The sequence below is a fragment of the Prosopis cineraria genome, unplaced genomic scaffold (assembly GCF_029017545.1).
Source record: "Prosopis cineraria cultivar Desert tree isolate PC_DT_omini unplaced genomic scaffold, ASM2901754v1 PC1, whole genome shotgun sequence".
NCBI classification, from domain to species: domain Eukaryota; kingdom Viridiplantae; phylum Streptophyta; class Magnoliopsida; order Fabales; family Fabaceae; genus Prosopis; species Prosopis cineraria.
The window spans coordinates 45411428-45432062 of record NW_026555332.1 but is presented as its reverse complement, the minus strand read 5'-3'; the positions used below and the strand labels follow the sequence as shown (position 1 = coordinate 45432062).

At 38.3% G+C, this 20635-nt stretch overlaps 3 protein-coding genes and 1 pseudogene across 4 annotated transcripts; 1 reads left to right on the top strand and 3 right to left on the bottom strand.

Moving 5' to 3' along the window:
- The first annotated feature begins 1370 nt into the window (after positions 1–1370).
- Positions 1371–5891, top strand: LOC129303993 (pre-mRNA-splicing factor SLU7-like; annotated as a pseudogene).
- Positions 5892–6634: 743 nt separating this feature from the next.
- On the bottom strand, positions 6635–8782 carry LOC129303985 (glycinin G3-like). The gene is made up of 4 exons (XM_054943598.1): positions 8145–8782; positions 7821–8038; positions 7171–7725; positions 6635–7086 (listed from the first exon to the last, which is right to left on the bottom strand). The coding sequence occupies exons 2-4, from the start codon at positions 7905–7907 to the stop codon at positions 6709–6711; spliced, it is 1020 nt and encodes a 339-aa protein (XP_054799573.1). The 5' UTR covers positions 7908–8038; positions 8145–8782; the 3' UTR covers positions 6635–6708.
- A 1288-nt stretch (positions 8783–10070) lies between these two features.
- LOC129309122 (pre-mRNA-processing factor 39-1-like) lies at positions 10071–14760 on the bottom strand. Its single transcript, XM_054950520.1, is given in 10 exon segments — positions 10071–10262; positions 10622–10927; positions 12003–12158; positions 12334–12414; positions 12888–13004; positions 13099–13251; positions 13375–13394; positions 13397–13517; positions 14007–14367; positions 14561–14760. Coding segments are annotated over 10 exon segments (1677 nt in total). The 5' UTR covers positions 14746–14760; the 3' UTR covers positions 10071–10085.
- Positions 14590–20433, bottom strand: LOC129309111 (pre-mRNA-processing factor 39-1-like). 2 transcript variants are annotated; one of them, XM_054950508.1, is made up of 6 exons: positions 20199–20428; positions 19191–19663; positions 16989–17095; positions 15387–15616; positions 14883–14959; positions 14590–14728 (listed from the first exon to the last, which is right to left on the bottom strand). In XM_054950508.1, the coding sequence occupies exons 2-5, from the start codon at positions 19627–19629 to the stop codon at positions 14938–14940; spliced, it is 798 nt and encodes a 265-aa protein (XP_054806483.1). In that variant the 5' UTR covers positions 19630–19663; positions 20199–20428; the 3' UTR covers positions 14590–14728; positions 14883–14937. The 2 variants fall into 2 exon arrangements, with proteins under 2 accessions (XP_054806483.1, XP_054806474.1); XM_054950499.1 differs by having other exon boundaries at positions 14656–14728; positions 14883–15314; positions 20199–20433.
- Positions 20434–20635: the final 202 nt, after the last annotated feature.

Sequence of the window (20635 nt, the reverse complement as noted above, 5' to 3'; positions counted from 1 at the left end):
GACCAAGACACAATCTCTATAAAAATTATGTCAAACAATAACTTGACTTAAGAATTAGACCTTGTCTTGCCTTAATCATGTTCTAGCACTTAGAACTAATCAAAAATTAAGCAATTAACTTTAATTTAAGATTTAAATAGAAGCTAATCGATTCAGACATCAATATAAAGATTAAATAAATAATATTTACAAAATAATAATCATAAAAGTATAAATTCAAATATTTAATATACATCATCTAATTTAAAAGTATATTTAAAACATTTAAGTCTCTTAAAAAAGTAAAATTAACCAAAAAATTTAATCTAATTAAAATTGAATCACCAAACTAATAGCAAGAAAATTAGAGCAATGGAACTAAAAAGACTCAAGTGCAAATCTCATCTTCCATTGAGACTCTAGAGAAGAGTCAGCTGCTTATTTTGTTCTCCTCAATGGTTGACTGACGAAAACGTCCACAAGAAGCCGCCGTGGCTGTACGCTTGAAGGAAACTGTGAGCTTGGCGAGCATGCGACTGAACTGGAAACTGAGAGGAGAAGCTGTGATGGCGAATCTGTGTGACGAGATAAGAGTCTGCAACCATGTGCGGCCAACTGAAAACCGAAAGGAAGATGAGTGTCCTTGCGTGTGTGAGGTGGTGCGACCAGAGGAGAGTCAGCGATCGTGCGAAGTAGAGGAAGATGTGCGAAGATTCTGCAACTCAGAACTCATGAGCGTCCGCCTGTGATGCTCTGAAACCTCAAAGGAAAGTGAGCGAACCTGTGTGTGTAATTGGCCGAATTCAGACTTGAATGAAGATGGGTGATCAATGTGCGATCATCTCTGAACCCAGAGAGCTGTACGTGTGGAGCTGTGAACCAGAGGAGATGAGCATTTTTTTTTTTTTCCAGCTCCGCGACCAAGGAAGAAGAGTTACGCCTTCACCGTTTTTCCGTTTCTGCATCCTCGTGTTGCTGAAAAGTCAGAAAAAAAAACTAATTTAAAATAAAAAAAATTACTAAATTGACCTATTAATTTCTTAAAAACATAAAGTAGCTAAAACTACATTAATCTAATATAATTGAATTAAATAAAATCTTAAAAAAAATAAAAATAAAAATTATTTAAGCTATAAAATACATTAAAGAATTAAAATTTTAAATTAAAAATAATTAATTTTAATAAAATGAATAAAATGATTGTTAAAACTCAATGTAAATAAATTTATAATTAAATTTAATATTAAAATTATGTGTATAAAAATTTAAATTAATAAAATATGATTATAAATATAAAAAAAAAAAAGTGTGCAAAATATGTTACTTATCATAACCCTTGTCTTCGCGTTTCTCTGTCTGATTTTTTTGGACGTTCCGTTCAAGGCCAACCCATGGCGACCGCCTCAGGTACTTGTTTTCTCCTTCAACTGCTTTTTATTCGGAACATTGAATTTAAGGTTCTGAGAACCCGAGATTAAATTATTTAACTTTTCTTTGTTTTCTTTTTTGAGCCCATACTATTCCTGTTACAGAACTTGCTGTTACTTCAGGTGGAGAGGCCAATATTTGTCTAACGTCTATTGCTTGTATGTGTTATAAACGGGTCTGTATACTCTATAAACAGCTTCTACTTTCAAGCAAAGGGGCGGTAGAAGAATTAATTGTACTAACTGCAATCCATAATGGGGAAAACAATTGAAGAAATGTTGACAGTGCAAACTGAACGTGAATCTTATCACGGAAGGGAATGAAAAACATGTAGACTCTATTGGTGGTTTATTTTCGATTGGTTTTGTCTCGCTTCATCTATTTTAACATTTTTTGCATGATTATAAGATTGTCAACACGTTGTCCACATTACAGATATAATTTTCACTTCCAATGACTATTTTTTTTTTCCTTGAGATTATTGCTGTTCAATTGTCTTGTATAACATATATTCTGTGATTGCAGTTGCATTTAAATCCAGGGAGGATCATCGTAAACAAATTGAACTGGAAGAAGCGCGTAAAGCTGGGCTTGCACCTGCAGAGGTTGATGAAGATGGATAAGAAATCAATCCTCAGATTCCCCAATACATGTCTTCTGCACCTTGGTATCTTAATGCTGAAAGACCCGTAAGTCTCATTTTCTTTTTTAATGAGTATCCTTTATCTAAGGATATTTGACTTCTAAGAGTCATTTCTTTTGGTTTTCGCAGAGTTTAAAACATCAAAGGAAGTGGAAATCAGATCCTAATTATACAAAATCATGGTATGACAAGGGTGCTAAAACTTTTCAGGCAGACAAATATAGGAAGGGTGTGTGAGAAGTAAGTCTCATACCCTCTCATGTTTGCGTGCGTTGTATGCACAATTTATTGGATCATCTCTATTTTGATTTCATGGAAATCTGAAATATCGTTTGATGGATAGGTTTGTACACAATATTGCAATGTATTTTTTTCTTGCGAGATTATGGATCATAATGCTAGAATGTTTGTCCCTATTTCCCTGACTATACAGTATATGCAATATTTTTTTCTTGGGAGATTGTGGATGTTTGTGACAATGCTAGAGTATTTATGTACATATTCCCTGATTATATTTATATTTTCATTTTCTATTCAAGCTTAGCTAAGTTCTTGTTGTTTACTTGTTATAGCTGCGGAGCTATGACACATGATGCTAAATCATGTATGGAAAGACCACGAAAGGCTGGAGCAAAGTGGACAAGCAAGAACATTGCCCCTGATGAGAAGATTGAACTTTTGAGCTTGACTATGATGGCAAACGGGATAGATGGAGTGGTTATGATGCATCAACATATGCGCGAGTGATTGAAAGGTTTGAAGCTAGAGATGAAGCTCGAAAAAAGTACTTAAAAGAGCAACAGTTGAAGAAACTGGAGAAAAGCAACCAAAATGGTGAGGGTGCAGTTAGTGATGAGGATGAAGAGCAAGATGATCTAAAGGTTGATGAGGCTAAGGTTGACGAAAGCAAACAGATGGATTTTGCAAAGGTTGAGAAGCGTGTACGTACAACTGGTGGTGGAAGTTCAGGAACTGTGAGGCATTTTTTTTTTTTTTTTACAGTCCATTATATGATACAGGGCCACTTAATCCCAATTTTATCATTTCATAAATTAATTGCATCTACTTTTCCCTTCAGGAACTTGCGTATTCGTGAGGATACTTCAAAATATCTACTTAATCTTGATGTCAATTCTGCACACTACGATCCTAAAAGACGGTCCACGCGTGAGGATCCTCTTCCAGATGCAGATCCAACGACAAGTTCTATGGGGTACTCTTCCTTGAGAGTTGAAACTTTATAAGAATTTCTATAATGTAACTGCGATGCTGTATGTGTTTTGAACTTTGTATTTAAGCGACGTCTGCTCTCATGTTCCAGAGAGATAACCAATATAGAAAGGGTGGGCAAGCTTTGGAATTCAAGGAATTAAACATTCATGCTTGGGAAGCATTTGACAAGGGGCAGGATGTTCATATGCAAGCAGCTCCATCCCAAGCTGAGCTGGTTTACAAGAATTTTAAGATAATGAAGGAGAAATTGAAATCTCAAACAAAGGACACTACTCTGGAGAAGTATGGCAGTGCAGCTGATGAGGACAAACTTCCAAGGGAACTTCCTTTGGGCCAAAGTGAGAGGCAGTTGAGTATGATTGTGCTGGTAGAATCATAAAGGGACAGGTAAGATTTGCATTCAAAGTTGTTAGAGTCTGGTTTCTAACTGCTATGTTGCATTTTCAACTTGCATAATTTTAGTTGACATGATTCTCGTTGATCGCGTAAGTTTGACCATTTCCTTGGTTTGATAATAGCATTTTTTGACCGTAATCTGAAAATTTAAGGAAAACATGATTTGGTTTGTGCTTTGTTGTCCTTGGTTATTAATAAGATGATGGATTTAGTTATTTATCTTGGTACTTCTAACAGGAGGCAGCACTTCCTAAGGGCAAGTATGAAGAAGATTTTTTATTAACAACCACACTGCAGTTTGGGGGTCTTGGTGGAAGGATCACCAGTGGGGCTACAAATGCTGCAAACAGACAATAAGAAACAGCTATTGCACAGGAGCTGCTGGTATTGAGGCTGCTGAGGCTGCAAGTGATCTCGTGAAAGCTAATATTGCTCGTAAAGAGGCTGCTGAAGGTATGCTGAGTGTCTACCTACACATATATTGTCCTCGGCCCCTCCCCCTTTTCTTAGTTTGTCTTTTTCCCCCCATCTTGATAATTCTGTTATATCACATGCGGCTTCCTCTTTGGTAATCAAAATCTTTCTGTGAACCTTCTTCAGAGGATTATAAACTTGCAGAGGCGAAAAATCTTGCAACAGGGGGGAACTGATGTTCCAGATGACCTGGGGTCTATGAGAAATTGCTTGCTGAAGCACTCAAAAAGGTCAATATTAGTCTTCTTGTCTTTTATTGCATTGGTGTGTCATGACATTCTTCTATTTCTTGTTTTGCCTGCCTGAGGAATTTCTTACAGTTTGTGTCCAATTTTTTTTTTTTCACCTTAATTAGGAAGGTGGGAGAAAGTATGGGCTTCAAAGGAAGCCATGCATATTATTTTGTGAGAACAGACAACATATATTGTGTTTGAGTATCTTAATGTGCTGATTGGTGAATTCCATGGTATTACGCAGGAGGATAAGAGAAAGAGAGAAGAGAGAGATGAGAGGAAGCGGAACTATAATGTTAAATGGAATGATGATGTATGGATTTTGAAACCGCTGACTGAGAATTTTAGTGTGCTGGCCTCTGGTTCTGATTGCTAACCAACTACGTCGGCCACAGGTCACTGCAGAGGATATGGAAGCATACAGGATGAAGAAAGCACATCACGATGATCCGATGAAGCACTTCTGCATTAAACAAACTTGAGAGGGTAATTCTGTTATATCACATGCGGCTTCCTCTTTGGTAATCAAAATCTTTCTGTGAACCTTCTTCAGAGGATTATAAACTTGCAGAGGCGAAAAATCTTGCAACATGGGGAACTGATGTTCCAGATGACCTGGTTCTGGATGAGAAATTGCTTGCTGAAGCACTCAAAAAGGTCAATAATTAGTCTTCTTGTCTCTTTATTTGCATTGGTGTGTTCATGACATTCTTCTATTTCTTGTTTTGCCTGCCTGATGAATTTCTTACAGTTTGTGTCCAATTTTTTTTTTTTCACCTTAATTAGGAAGGTGGAGAAAGTATGGGCTTCAAAGGAAGCCATGCATATTATTTTGTGAGAACAGACAACATATATTGTGTTTGAGTATCTTAATGTGCTGATTGGTGAATTCCATTGGTATTACGCAGGAGGATAAGAGAAAGAGAGAAGAGAGAGATGAGAGGAAGCGGAAATATAATGTTAAATGGAATGATGATGTATGGATTTTGAAACCGCTGACTGAGAATTTAGTGTGCTGGCCTCTGGTTCTGATTTGCTAACCAACTACGTCGGCCACAGGTCACTGCAGAGGATATGGAAGCATACAGGATGAAGAAAGCACATCACGATGATCCGATGAAGAAATTTCTGCATTAAACAAACTTGAGAGGGCATTAAAGTATGCTGCCTGTTTTTTGCTAGTTTTGGCGGTCTTGTTTTTCTTGCTGCAACCTACCTGCCAGCAGGATTTTTGTAGGTTGGATCAACCTCATACAGATGTGTTGAAACCAAGATGTAGATTTTGGTTAATGTAGTATAGTTATTAGCTATATCATTTGTTTATTGATTTTGATAGTGAGCTTTAATATCATCTACGTCTTGGTCTAAGATTCAGTTTTACTCTACTGATCCTCCGTTAATCACCAAGCAGGTAACCAGTGAAACCTCTCCAATCCCCTTCTTTCTCCCCCTTGTCCTCCATTTTGAAAGAAGAAAGAATAAAAGTTTACATCTCAAAATGCAAATATTGGATGGTATTAAAATGAAGTATATATTCGTTTTAGCAGATATCCGCTTTCCTTGTTTTAGGGAATGTGTTAAATTTGATATATTTACAATGTATTTATAAAGTTGAAGTGTTTGTTTTTTTATAGATTGTTTGGTTACTAGCATGGAAAGAATAATTATTTCTGAAGTTCCGCCAACGGCGTAGATGTAGGACAAGTATAGATTAATTATTTGTGTAACGAGTTTTGTGAATTATTATTTGATTATGCAGCAGATACCAACCGAAATTATGATGCCAAAAATGTAATAAGGCGAAGGAATTAATTGTTGGAAATAATTCATTGATAGGGAGCCTTTCCTAGTAAAATGTTTAACGCTGTTCGTATGTGGTCAGAGTAGTCGTCCTTCCATGTGCGTCGGACATGCACGTGAGCATTTGCCCCGTTCAAGATATGTTCGTGTGTTAAAAAATAATAATAATACAAGAACTAATACACACACTTGGCTACTTCTTTCTTATAAGTGGTTCTATTTTTCTCATCAAAAGAAAGTCGTTCTATTTTTCCTGAAAAGATTTATTAAAGAAATTGCATTAGCTTTTGATGATCATGGGAGTATCATGGTCCATATTTGCACCAACCATTTTTAAACTCGACCATGGAAACTTAGAGGAGCATATGACTCTCAACTCTCGATTTGAACAAACGACTACTGTCACAGTTAAAGTGAAACACCTGAACTGCTAGTATTATCTTACATACCTTCCCATGCCAAAAGGATTGCATTGGTTGCCTTTCTATTTATTTCTTTATTCCCTAGCAGGCACCTACGGGTCTAAGCCATGGCTCTCGGAGAGTGCTGTGGCGGAACCAACAACTGAAGTGGACTATTGTCCTTGACCTGTCTAGCCTGCTCCCCCCTCAGCTGGTATACACGTGCCACCACTTCTTCCGGCCACGCCTGTATCTGCCCCGGCAACGTCGCTACCATCGCCATGTCGTTGGTCTTAAATGCCACCCACAGGAAGTGTTCGCTCTGCGACCTAATCGCCGCCGCAAAGTTCTGCGGCACCACCACCACCCTCCCCGCACTCAGTTCCTGGTTGAACACCGATTTCCCATTGCTATCCACTATCTCAATCTTTGCTCTTCCCTCAACTCCATACACTATGCTGTGAGCGTTCAAGTTGTAGTGTGGCACGTATATTGCTCCCTGCAACACCAACAATCACATTCCATGGTTTGGATGAAACATGTATACTGCACATAGAAGGGGCTCAAGTGATTGATTATATACATTGTGAAGAGAGCCGAACTCAGCGCTTAGCCTCATCGACTTGAGAATCGGGAGGTCTAAGCTATTGACGCTCCTGAGGCTGCCGGCTTGTGGGTCGTAGATGTCTGGGGATGTGGTCTTTCCGATGTTCTGTTTAAGTCTGAGGCTGCACAGTGTCTCCTCCAACCCATTCTGGCTTCCACTGATCTCATCCTCACCCTGAAGGTCTTGCTCTTCTTCTTGTTCACTGCTCCTGGAAGGTGATTTGAAGATGCTGAGCCTAAGACCGCCTTCCACTCTGATAATGTTTCCCTCCCTCTGGTCGTTCTGCCCTCGGAGATTCTCCACCGTCTCTTCGTCGGCGGTGTCGAAGGCGTGCTTCACAGTGTCGCTCCCGAACCCACCGATCATGTTGCCACGTCCTTCCTGTTCTTGTCCCTGTCCCTCTTGTTCTCCTTCTCGACGACCTCGTGACGGCTCTTTGTGATGCAGTCCTCCCTCCTCCTCCTCCTCCTGCTTCCTTCCTGACTGATATTGGGAAAACTCTTGCTTCTCGTTGCCGGCGAGATAAAATATCTGCCGTGAAGAAGCGTCAAACGTAAGGTTTCTTGTTACTGTGGGTTTCATATAGTAAGGCCAGAATGCTTAGAAAGATCAACTGATAAATATACCGTGGGCGTGGTATCAAGCTGATTTTGGTGGCTGGAGGTGTGAAGGAGATGAATGGCATGAACCTCTTCTTTCTCGTTGTTGTACATCCAGAAAGAAATACCCACCGGCACCGCTATTACATCACCTGCTTTGAAGTGACGTATTTTCTGGTGACGATCTCGGGACTCCTCGTACGTGTTCCGACACCCAGGTATTACCACTCCAATTACTCCTCTTCCTGTTTTCATGCATCAAAATAAAATAAACATTCGCGTGCATGGCGTGAGTGTATCTTTATGACTAATGTCAGACAGAGAGAGAGAGATGTGGACAGTGTCATCTACCTTTTACGATAAAAATGAGCTGAGGAGAACTGGAATAGGAAGGCAACCTAAGGCCGTGTTTTTCCAAGATGCAGCGAGATAGAGCCACACCACTACAATGGAACTGCTCGTTGTTGGGGTCCCATGTCTCGATCCGACCAGCTTCCGATCTAACGATGTTGTCCGGTTTGAGAGACTGGAGCCTCTCGAACTGGCACAGGTTTTGCTGGGGCCGCTCCCGGAGAGCCAAGCAGCTTCCCAGAACCAAAACAAGACCCAAATGCAGAGAGAGGGAGAACTAGAAAGCTTATAGAAATAATTATAAGCCATGAATGGGACTAGTTGCGTTTGCTTGTGGGTGAGCAGAGAACCCCAGGAATAAGACTTATAGCGAAGAGGAGAGGGGTGAGTGAAGGACACGTCACAAGTCAGGCTATTGAGGCAGAGACATTCTTCAGCATGCATGGCTATGCAATCTCAATGAGTTACACCTCATCAATTATTTGCCTTTCGATCTTTCTCCTAATGCAACCAAAGTTGGAAAATATGCCATTGTCTGTATCTGATGCAGCAGTGATACCTCTTGAGCCACCTGCGTGTTCTATGAGGGACCGTTACCCTCTGTCATGCTCTTCTTCATTTTGTCTTCTTTCATTCATGTGTGCGTCTCTTCTTCCGTTTTACTTTGAAGCATATAAAGCAACAAATCATAAATTTCATGCGCAAGAGAGTTTCACGACAAAAAAAGGCAATATAGCTCGAGCTTAATTTTAGGAGGCTTGTTAGCTGATTTTAAGGCATATATTTGTAAAAAGTATACCTTCGTGTAATGACGAAAGCTGGTTTTTTTTTTTTGGCTGGTTCTGCTATTTTTTTCTGCTCCTATGAAGCTCAATTGATCAATCCAAGCAGTTATCAGAAGATAGAGAGATGAAAAGAAATCATATTATGAACACTAATCAATTGTATACATATTCACTCATATCAGTCGAAGAACAAATCAAAAGAAGTCCTTCGACAAATTTAGAGGACCTGAAGTATACATTTAAGAAGACAAATCCTAAGAGGAATTGCTTTAATAATTTTGTACGTCTTTCAAGAGCCCTAGCATTTGCCTCACCATTTGACCCTACAATGAACAATTAAGTGAGAAAATGCACGGCCTTAAATCCTTAATTATATACATGCAGACTTTGCATGGATAAGACAAAGTTGATTGCTTATAGGCAGTTGAGAACAATTTTCTTTTATAATTCTTTGTTGGGAAACTCATTGATAAGTTCGAAAGACAAAAATTTCTTCAAATATTTCACTTACCAGTGGGCATAGTTAAACTCACGTGTATTGGTTATGAGTTTTGAGTTATACCGTTTAGACTAACAAATACTCCTATCACTTATCCAACGTTGAAATGAAGATGTTTTCAAATCACAGGAGTACGTCAGAAACTGAGGCAATATCCCATGTCCATTAAATGAAGTAAATGCATTTTAATTTGTGCAGTACAGATAGAATATTTAGGCCAGATCATTTCTAGAAGCATAAAAAGTCACACCAAAACAGAATAAAGAGTTTGTATCCCAAAAAAATTGAATAAGTAATAAATACTAATAAATCCTCAGAGTTCTTGGACCTCACAAGGTATTATCACAGATTCGTGGGAGATAGATAATGGGAGAATCTAGAGCATTTTTAGCATCCCATAGTTGCTGGAAAGTTGGGCATTTGCACCACTACTAGAACTTTATCAACGAAAAAGGCCGTATCTTCCAGCCCTTGGTTTAAAAAACGCCGTATCTTCTGGTCCTCTAATGCCATTTCCGTAGCCAAAAATTGAGGGATATTACCACAGAATTGCAAAACAATTCTTTACCGCGCTCTGAAATTCAGACAAAAAACATCAACTTTGTGGGTGCAACATGAAGCACATAATAATTTAACGGGACATCGCTCCCAAGACCATTACCGTAACACACCAAGAGACATAATCAACAAAGCTGAGCACCAAGATTGTTTAGGTACCTGTACAGGATAAGCAGGAGGGTAGGCTGCGTATGCGGTACTTTGTGGAACTGACGCAGGCAACTGTGAACTAGCATAATTGCCCCCATATCCAGCGTAAGCGCCATATGCACCCTGCTTCAATTTTGTACGTGTCATTTATAGTAAGAACAGTGTTTAAATCATGAAGCAACTCGCAAGAAGAATATTCCTGATGGTAATCAGACACTTAGGACGTGCAACCAAAGTAAGCAGCATCATCAAAACAATTTATACAACACTATAGGGTGCACATAAGCGCCAAAGATGCATGGTAGGTTCCGCATCAATATCAAGAATATGCTAAACATGATGTGTAAAAGGCTAAAAACCATGGTTTTCAGGATTTCTTTCTTGACCATGTGCATAAAGTGCACTCATCATGTCCGCGTAGAGAAATAACAGACGAACCAATTCAGCTATACAACAGTATCATAAGCAAGGGAATAATAACCTACCTGCTGGGTGTAACCAGCAGCCCATTGTTGTCCCTGTGCTTGTGTGGTTGGTGGCCAAGTTTGAGGTTGCACTCCATAAGCCCACTGGCCCTGTGCATTGGGATATGAACCCATTGAAGATTGGGCAGGTGATGGAACAGAGTAAGATCTCGCCATTTTTGCTTTATCTGAAGTGAGAAAATCCTCTGCATGACGCTTTCTCAACTCTGACATACTCCTGTGAGGCAAGAAGAGTTTGGCGTGCCTATCCTCTGCTCTCTTGATGGATTGAACATGGATTGAACATCTCCAAAAAGATTTAAGAAACTGAAAATTTTGGGGAAAAAGGCACCAAGGAGTTTGTGATTAAAATGTGATGGTGATAGGAAAAACGTGAGCAGCAGCCAGGCCTTTCAATTTTAACAAACAGAAACAACGCAAAATTTTAAAAATAACTATAACCTGTCAATCAACAATACAGGTCGGCCATTAATTTAAAAAAAGTATCAAATTAGGCTATTAGCAGGGAACAAGACATCAGAGTACTGCATTTCATAACTCCAATGCCATTTAACTGGACTATTCTGAATCAATAATCATTGGAACACTGGCAAAGGCCCAAAAGCTTCTCAGATAGGTAGCGATACTTTCATTGGAAAAGTGTCGGCCAATGGGTCACACAGTCCAAAATTATTAAAATATAGCCTGTTTAGTAAGTCTACTTGTTTCAGCACAAAGAAAGAAAATTCTAAAATTTCAGTTCTTATTGCATGATTTGCATCAACTTTTCCACCTAGTTGTTAGTCATAGATGAGTTTAAGCTCTGCTAGGTGTCAAGAGACCCATCTTGAATTTATAGTAACATCAAATATAATGGAAGTTTTATTGATCCGAATCACATCAACTATAATCACGAGTTACAACATCAACATCAAAAGATAGTCTCAAAGCTGGAATTCTCCGACCCCTCCCAGAGTGAACATTTTCAGTTCCCCTGGTTCACCATTTCTCATCTCAAATTACACTTTCTTTCAACTCTTCGCTTTCCATAACACGAATTTACCACTGTTCAATGTTTATATAGACCATGCAGAACACTTGTTATTCAATGTCTTGTTAATATCAAATAACATTGACAAGGAGACATGAGGCATAACAACTTGCTTAAGGGAATTATTCGAGCAGTTGTCTGGAGAGTGACATTATGAAAGAGAGGGAGCGAGGGAGGGAGATTTCATAGGCAGGACTTTTATCCCATGATCAAGTAACAAAGCATCGCAAAACCATTAAAAGAAACTAATATTTTCCTCTCAAATATCTGCATGATAATCAGTCAAAGCTATTTTCCTCAAACTTTCATAGACCTCAGGAAATACTAAGAATCATCATTCTTACAACTGACCTCCAGAAAGATGCTAGAAAGTTCCTCCCTATCAGTTGCACTTGCAGTATTTGGATTCTCTGGGCTGGGAATAATGAATTTTACAACCAGTGAATCTAGAAAGTCAATGTCAACTTTCTTTGGTAGGGGTTGGATCGCCTCAAAATGTAACAAAGCCTGCATGTACCAGAGAAAACGAGGTCAGAATATCTATAACACTTCTGCAGTATCAGTGATATGAGATAATAGCACTAGATAAGAGAACTTCTGCAATTTGAGAGGAAAATCTCCAGCCTTCATCAGCATAAAAGTGAAGGAGCAATTAAGTGCAAAGTTAAAGAACGGAACATACTTCAAATATTGGCCTTGATGACTGAACATGCTCAAGCCCCTCAACTAGAATCTCCCTGGCCTTTTCAGCATTTCCGGAAACCTACAGACCACATAAGATGAGAACAAGACACACAAAGTTCCCATAAAATCAAACCATGCAGGCAAAGAAAATGAAAACAAACCGTGAAGTGGAGTAAAATATGGCCCACTAACTTGTAATAATCAGAACAAATATTTTAAAAAATCGCACTAAGAAATTGACCGTTTGCATTTCATGTCCTCAAATTTTTTTCCTAAAAAAAAAAATCTTGATTCTAAGAATAAAAAATAGTTTACTCATTTACAGCCTCTCAGGCGTTAAATCTTTAGCTTGGAGTGAAAAATCAAAGGGGGAAAACTAATAAAATAGCTAGCCTTGATTACCAGATTTATCAGAAATTCAATTTAAAATTAAAATTTAATTGGCAAGAGTCATAACATGGGAAAGAAGTGAGATTAAATACCGAGCCTAAGAATAAGACAAGATTCATATTAGAAGACAATCAGGGAGATCACAAATATTGCAAAACTTACCAGATATACAAACCGAGAATACTGAGCAAACAACATTGGCAATGTCTGTGAATGTTCTTTTCCTTTTTCAATGGCAATAGCCTGTTCATACAAAGAGTAGGCGTCCTCCAAGTTACCCTGGGAAATTCATGAGATGCAAATGAGGTGAGTAATTTCAATTTACATTGCCTCCCAGTCCAAGTCTAAAAATTATTTCCATAGGCCATCATACCAGTCTATTTTCCATATTTGCATGCCTAATTATTGCTTCAAGAAGACCAGGAGAAATTTCAGTATGCACCAGCTGATAGGCAGCTCGAGCACCAGCTAAATCCCCATTCTGCTCCTTGAAACGCGCAGAAAAAAGATGTATCTCAGGTTGTCTCTGTATAGCGACAGAAACACAATAATTAGATCAAATTGCAAAAACCAAGGGATAATTATCTCTGAACATAAATTATAATTGTAAGTTGCATAAAACCATAGATTGATAAGTGCCAGAAATTACCTTCACAAAGACCTGTGTGCTCGAGCAAGTACATTATTTGCAAGATCCATGCTTCCACTGGCCTCCATACATAATGCATACCGTATCCAGTACTCTGGATAATTGGCACATGCAATGACACATCTTTCATACAACTTTACAACCTGATTCACACAGAACAAAGAGAAGAATATTACATAGATTGTTTCTTTTCATAATTAATATCCACATAAGCCAAAAAGCATTAATACAAAGCACAAAAGGAAATACAAAGCATCAAGAAATACTCCTTAGGGGGACAGAGAGGCCCCTCAAATATGAAAGGAGGGACCCTCCTTGCCTGTGACAGATGACTAGGAAGATTACAAGACACCTGCATGCATAACATTCGCACTTTAAAAAGAATAAACTTTTACAAACACATGACGAACCTAGAATGTCCACTGACAAATTAGAGTTCGAAGTACTTAGCCTCAAGAAACCAAATCGAAGGCCCATGCTTTACTCTCAGTTCAATTTCCCCATTAAAAAGATGCTTCATCCAAGAATTAGCCAATAAAAGCATATGATACAGCAGATATTACTTATAAGTCAATCTATAATAGGAAAAACTAAAAACAGAAAGCGTGCCCATGGAAAACTAGTTCAGTTACCTTGCTGAAGTCGCCTTCCCTTTCTATGAAATCAAGATAACTATGCCAATTCTCAAGCTCTGCAACATTGAGGGGGCGTACATGAAAGTAAGGCCTCCTGATAGCTGTTTCAAAACCAATGATCTTAGAATCGAACTCTTTAGCTTTCTTATATAACTCTTCTCTAATGGCGACATACTTCTCCAACTCTTCCGCTTCTGTTAAGCCAGCACTTACAGGTTTAGGAGGATCTTCAGCACTTTCAGGACGAACCTCTCCCTCATGGGCTTGACCACCATCCTCTAGAACTGTGCCTCCTCCTGCTGCTTCATCAGCAGTACGCAGTTCTGATAAAGGCCGATTTCCAGCTAACTCCTTGAAGCTGCAACACCATTTCCAAAAAGGAAATAATATTTGGTAAAAGATACAGAGCGGACAGGTTACGCACAAAACAAGCAATGAAACATTTGTCATGTATTTATTTGAAACCAAGTGCTAATTATAAAAGCAGCTCAGGGAAGGACACCAAAATCCAAACTACATTGATCAATAAAACAGAAAGAAAATACAATCACCTGCTAAAATACCGATCTAATTGTTGATTTGGATTCTCTAATATTCTAGTGTAAATCATGGCAAGACGGGCCCAATCTTGCTGTATGTACTCATATTCAATGTATTTATCCCATAATGGAAAAGAAAGATAATCTGTTCCAACATAAGCCAATCCACGTTCAAAAAGCCTGGAACATAGAAACATTGGAGTTTAGATTATATGTAATTTACAAGCACCAATTAATGATGCACATCTATATGTGGAAGACAGCAGCATGAACGTTCAGGGAGAACAAACAAATCATCTTAACATCATATAGGACATCCAAACGCTGCATTTACCTTCCTGCATAATATCATTATATGTCCGAGACACGAAGCAGTCATAGAGGCCATCTTAGCCATTAACCAGATCAGATCTTCCCAGCAGCAATTTGCATATTGATGCACCTCAGAGTGTCAAAGTTAAAGACAGCAACCATTCAAAGAAAACTAAATATCTAGGCCCTTGAAATTGATTGGTAATGTAGAATGAGGGGTAAAAGAAGTAGATTGCACTAAACTTAACACAGCAGCAGCCCCTTTGTAGCCTCAAAATCAAGGATTCAAAAAACAGGAATAAAAACAATTTTAATATGGATTCCCATCATAGCTTTTCTGCCAAAAAAGGGGTAACACTGTTGCAAAGTTCTGAAACCAGGTTCTTATAGCTTTTCTGCCAAAAAAGGGGTAACACCGTTGCCATCAAAAAAGTAGACTGAGAAACACCAGAGCCTGGTAAATAGGAAATCAATTTGAGCTCCCAACACAAAAGAAAGGACAAAAAAAAAGCTAAGAACTCATTACCTACGAACTGTGTCTGGATCCCCATATGTGGTTATAGCAAATATGCAATAATGCAACCACATATCCACTGAATATGTAACTCCTTGAACCGCTCGCTCATAAACTTCAACAACTTTATCAATAGAACCAAGACGGGCCTCATGATCAGCATACTTCTTCCAGTACCCGTAGCACAAAGGAAATTCAGCTAGAAAAGCATCATAAACTTTTCGGATCTTCAGAATGTTGTTCTGGAATGGGGGAAGCATCAATAAAAGGGTTTCACTATTACATAGAGAAAAACAAAACAAAACACAACATAACAATGACATTGATAGAACTAGTAAATTGACACAATGGGAAGAAAAATACCACTGAGTATTCTCCATTACGGTAGGGAATGTAGAGAATACAATCACTAATTCAGTCACACACACTAACAGCAACTAGAGCCAGAAAAAACAAAGAACAAGGAGGAAAACAAGATGGAACACACTGCACCTGACTTCTGAGAGGCTAGGCCCTCTCCCCAAAGCTGATACTACTAACAGACTGCCTACACATTTCCTTCCCCTACCCCCACTACCCTGGGTTGTCAGAAGACGTCACCCCAGCCTCATTCCCATTCTGTCTTTCTGTGTCACATCCTTGGGCTGTCCTTTCGGGCTTCCGTTGGTACACATGGCCCCATTTATTTGGAGGCCCATCAGACATCAAGTGGTCAACATAAATTTTAATTACAAGAAGGAACAATGGAGAAGAAAATAGGGAAAACAAAAGGCCATGTGGTCCTCCAACCACTTTTATCAAAAGAGCATTTAATTAATTGGGAATTCCAAACGGCAAAAAAAAAATGATTTCCAAAAAATCAATATTCTGGAATGGTTACATTCTAAATAGAAATAAAAATGAAGACTATGAATGTTAAAAGAAAAATAGATACTTCACGTGCTACAAACAAATTATGTCCCATCCATAGCAGGTATCAAAAATCATAATAAACAAGTCACAAAGCATCAAAAATGTATTCTTCCATGAGTATCTCCTTTACAAAAAAACTCCATCCTATATTTTTGGGTAACAGGAGAAAAAATCAAAATATAAGTAACTTCATTGATCCCCAATGACACCACACCACACGAAAGTTTAAGAAAAAAATTATATAAAGTGATCCAACTTCGATCATAGAAAGTTTTCAAATACATCAACATGATAGTCCAGATATGCAGCTTCCAGTTACCAACCTACAGCTGTTAAACCTGAGAAGCATGAAGCAAAATATCTAAGCTTATTTATGACCTAATCACTTAAGACACCAGAAAAACAAAATCAAAATACGGAGGAAGTGCATATCACCCACCCCGGGGGCTGGGTAGGTTGTTCCCAAAAGAGAAGACCGGTCAAATGCAATGACAGAAGCTAAGCACAATGTATACTTCAAAGATCAGACAACAAATTGCATCATTAAAGTAAACAAGTTGAAAACTCCAATGAAACAGGCAATTTCTGGAAACCTTCAAATGAGGAGATCTAGCAAAACTGATGAATTGAATTCACGTGTGAAAAAAAAAAAAAAGGAGATCCTACATATAGATGCCGTCCAAAAATTTTATTTCAACAAACCTCTGCCGCTTTCTCTGTTTCCTCGATCAGGGAAGTCCAAGCATTAAAATCCAAAGAATTAGCTCTTACAATATTCCACAGCCTATCTTCCTCAGCAGACATTGCAGCTACCAATTGCAAAAAGAAAGCAAGTGTATTAAATTTGTCAGATGCCCTCATATCTTTTACATGTACACGCATGCACACAGAACAGTCATTATGTAAATACGACCCAACAATATTAAGCATTAGATAATGGGACAATATCACAACAGAAAATATAAAAAGCATCAAACAACTATTAGAATAATTCAAAACCCAAGGATGTCAATCGGATGATAATTTTTTTTTTATCATATGCTATATCGAGTAAGACAATAAATTATTTTCAACTAGCTAGTTTTTCGTGAAACTTAAAAAAAAAATGATACAACAACAACAACAACAACAACAAGCCTTTATCCCACTAGGTGGGGTCGGCTACATGGATTGCAAGACGCCATTGTGCTCTATCATTTATTAAGCTTTTAGAAATATTATTAATTAAGAGATCACGTTCAACAACTTCCAAGAACGTTCTCTTAGGCCTTCCTCTACCTCTCTTAATCGGACTCAAAGTTATATGTTCCACTCTTCTCACTGGTGCCTCCCTTGGTCTTCTTTGTACATGCCCAAACCATCTCAACCGATTTTCTACCATTTTTTCCTCAATAGGTGCCACCCTCACTTTTTCACGTATGTGCTCATTTCGAATTTTATCTTTACGTGTATGTCCGCACATCCATCGTAACATTCTCATCTCTGCTACTCCAACTTTATGCTCTTGCTGTCCCGTTAGAGCCCAGCATTCACTACTATATAACATTGCCGGTCTGATAGTAGTACGATAAAACTTTCCTTTAAGTTTATTAGGCACCTTACGGTCACAAATAACTCCTTTAGCTTTTCTCCAATTAAACCACCCAGCTTGAATTCTATGTGAAATATCTCCACTGATTTCGCCATCATTTTGAATAATGGCTCCCAAATATCTAAACTTTTCCACTTGAGGTATAATTTGATCTCCCAATTTCACTTCCAAATTATTTTCGAATAGTCCTTTACCAAATTTACAATATAAATATTTCATCTTACTTCTACTCAGACGAAAACCTTTCGACTCCAATGTCCTCCTCCATAACTCAAGTTTGCAATTAACCTCTTCTCTTGTCTCTGCTATAAGAACTATATCATCCGCGAAGAGCATACATTTCTGGATTTCCTCTTGAATATGTTCCGTCAAAACATTTAAAATCAAGTTGAACAAATAAGGACTCAGAGATGATCCCTGATGTAGTCCAATCTTTATAGGAAGATCCTTTGTTTGACCACTAGGCGTTCTTATACTAGTTTAAAAAAAAAATGATGTGATCACAAAAATTGTTACATGTTAGAAATTATTTTTTATTGAAAACATATAAAATAGACCACAATTGAAGCCCTTAAATAGAAAATTAGCATTTCATAATTTGCAAAAAAAGATAAAATTAAAAGTACCTTGACCATTTTGATTATAGTACATATTTTCATTTGATCTCTTAATAATCATGAATGAGGAATGATGAAACGTCAAAAATCAGTAAAACCCCAAAAAATTGAATACTGCAATCCTTTACACAGAAAAATTGTGATGAACGAAAATAAATCAGGAAGAAAAGAGGAGAACGAGCTACTGTACAGAGAGTAGGTTGAATAGATGTAAATACAACAAGCAATTGGATAAAAGAAACGATAACGGACATGCTAAAAAATAAAATGTTATGGAGAGCTTAACATCCATCGCAAAGATGAATTAAATGAGGGTAGATATATCAAGAGATAAGTGTAGTTAGATATTGTGGGGATTTGGAAGCAAGAGTGTCGACCATGAAAAATCTCTCTGGATAGATATCATTTTTCAGAAAAAAAGGAAAGACCAAAAAAAAAAAATCAAAATGAGCTTAGCTTAGAATTTCAAAGATAACAGGAAAAAACGCCATTGGCTTGTAAGAATTACCTGGAAACTGAAGTCAGTAAATTGTGATTATTTAAAAATTTGATAGAAAAATAACCATTTACGTCTTGCGCTATTAAACTTTAACATGCTGAGCAGACCTCAAATCCTCATTTTTCATATGAAGAAGTCAAATAACAGACAAGATGACCTTATGCCTAACATTTAGTGCCTAGTAAGCAAAAGCATACCATAACCATCTGCAAGCTGTTTCTCCTCAGCTGAACCATCAATATTCTCCAACACATTCCCATTCTCAAGTCCTGTGGCATTTGTCATTGCCCCATTTACAGATGAATTATAGTCAGGCACTTGAGGATATTCTGTGGTTGTGCTCCCACTGGCAGTCTGATTAGCGTCAGTTTGCATAGTTCCATCAGTTGTGTTGAACTGGGCCTGTTGTAGAACAGAATTAGGATCCCCGCTATAAGCATTCCCATCTCCAAAATTCGAACAATTTGATTCAAATGTTGCATTAGCCTGTTGAGCTTCTAAACTAGACTCGACAACAGGAGGAACTGCCTCGGGAATAGCATTTGGGATGGCATCAGCTTGGCCACTTGAAGTATAGCTGCCGGAATTAAAGCTTACAGCAGCAGATTTTTCAGTAAGTGGTTCACTATCACCCATGTTCAGAGAGGTTAGTCTTTACCTCCAAAAAAATCTGCAAACACAAAACAATCACCATCTTTCCTTAGGATGGATTCAAAGTGGAAAACAATCTGTTTACTTTTGGGCTACAGTAATATAGATCAGGAAAGCGTGATAATCCTTGATATATCGTTATTTCCACTTAAGTAGATGAAATATAGACTAGAGACAATTAGTGTGCGCCAAAAACAGTTACCGGCAACATCAAACTAAATTAAATAGAGAATATATCGATTTAGATACATACTTGAACATCTTCCAACAGTGAAATTTAAAATTAAGACCGATAAAGGTGCACGACAATCATGGTAAAATGCTAATTAGAAACACTTAGATACTTCTTCGCGAACAACAACCACCAGCAAAATGCAACATCGACAGAACCTGGCAAACTAATCCATAATTGAAACAATAAGACGCAACAACACGAAACTGTAAACTAAAAAAGATGAATCAAACATCGCCCCTCTATCTAAACAGCAGAAATACCTAGGGTTTCAAACTTTAGACCCTAATTGAAACAACGAACATAGTGCAGGAGCCTTTACCTGGAATGCGAGGCCTTGAATCTCAAGAGTGTTCTGGCACAGCGAAAGATTAAACCCTGCTTGAAGAAAGTGATTTTGGTGTCAAATCGGAAAATAGAATTTGCAGATGAAGTAGGGTATGTTAGCGTGGGGCGCTCCCTTTATATCGCGAAACACTGTGTGCGGGCCGCTTTATTGCCCTTGATGCTGCTGTTAGATCTGATCCGCAAGTGGAATGCACGAGCTTGATCTGAACCGTTGGCTAGGTAGACCTTTGTGGATGACAAAATGTTTGTGGGCTGCGGTTGATGACGCAGGAACATCGTTGCGGCCTTGTGAAGGCGGGCAAGTGGCGTCCTCATTCCTGTTTTCGTGGCACAAGTGCCTGACACCAACGCTAACGAGTTCCACGAGGCAAGTCATTGTGTCTTATTTTGTTTTTTTTTTTTTTTTCCTTG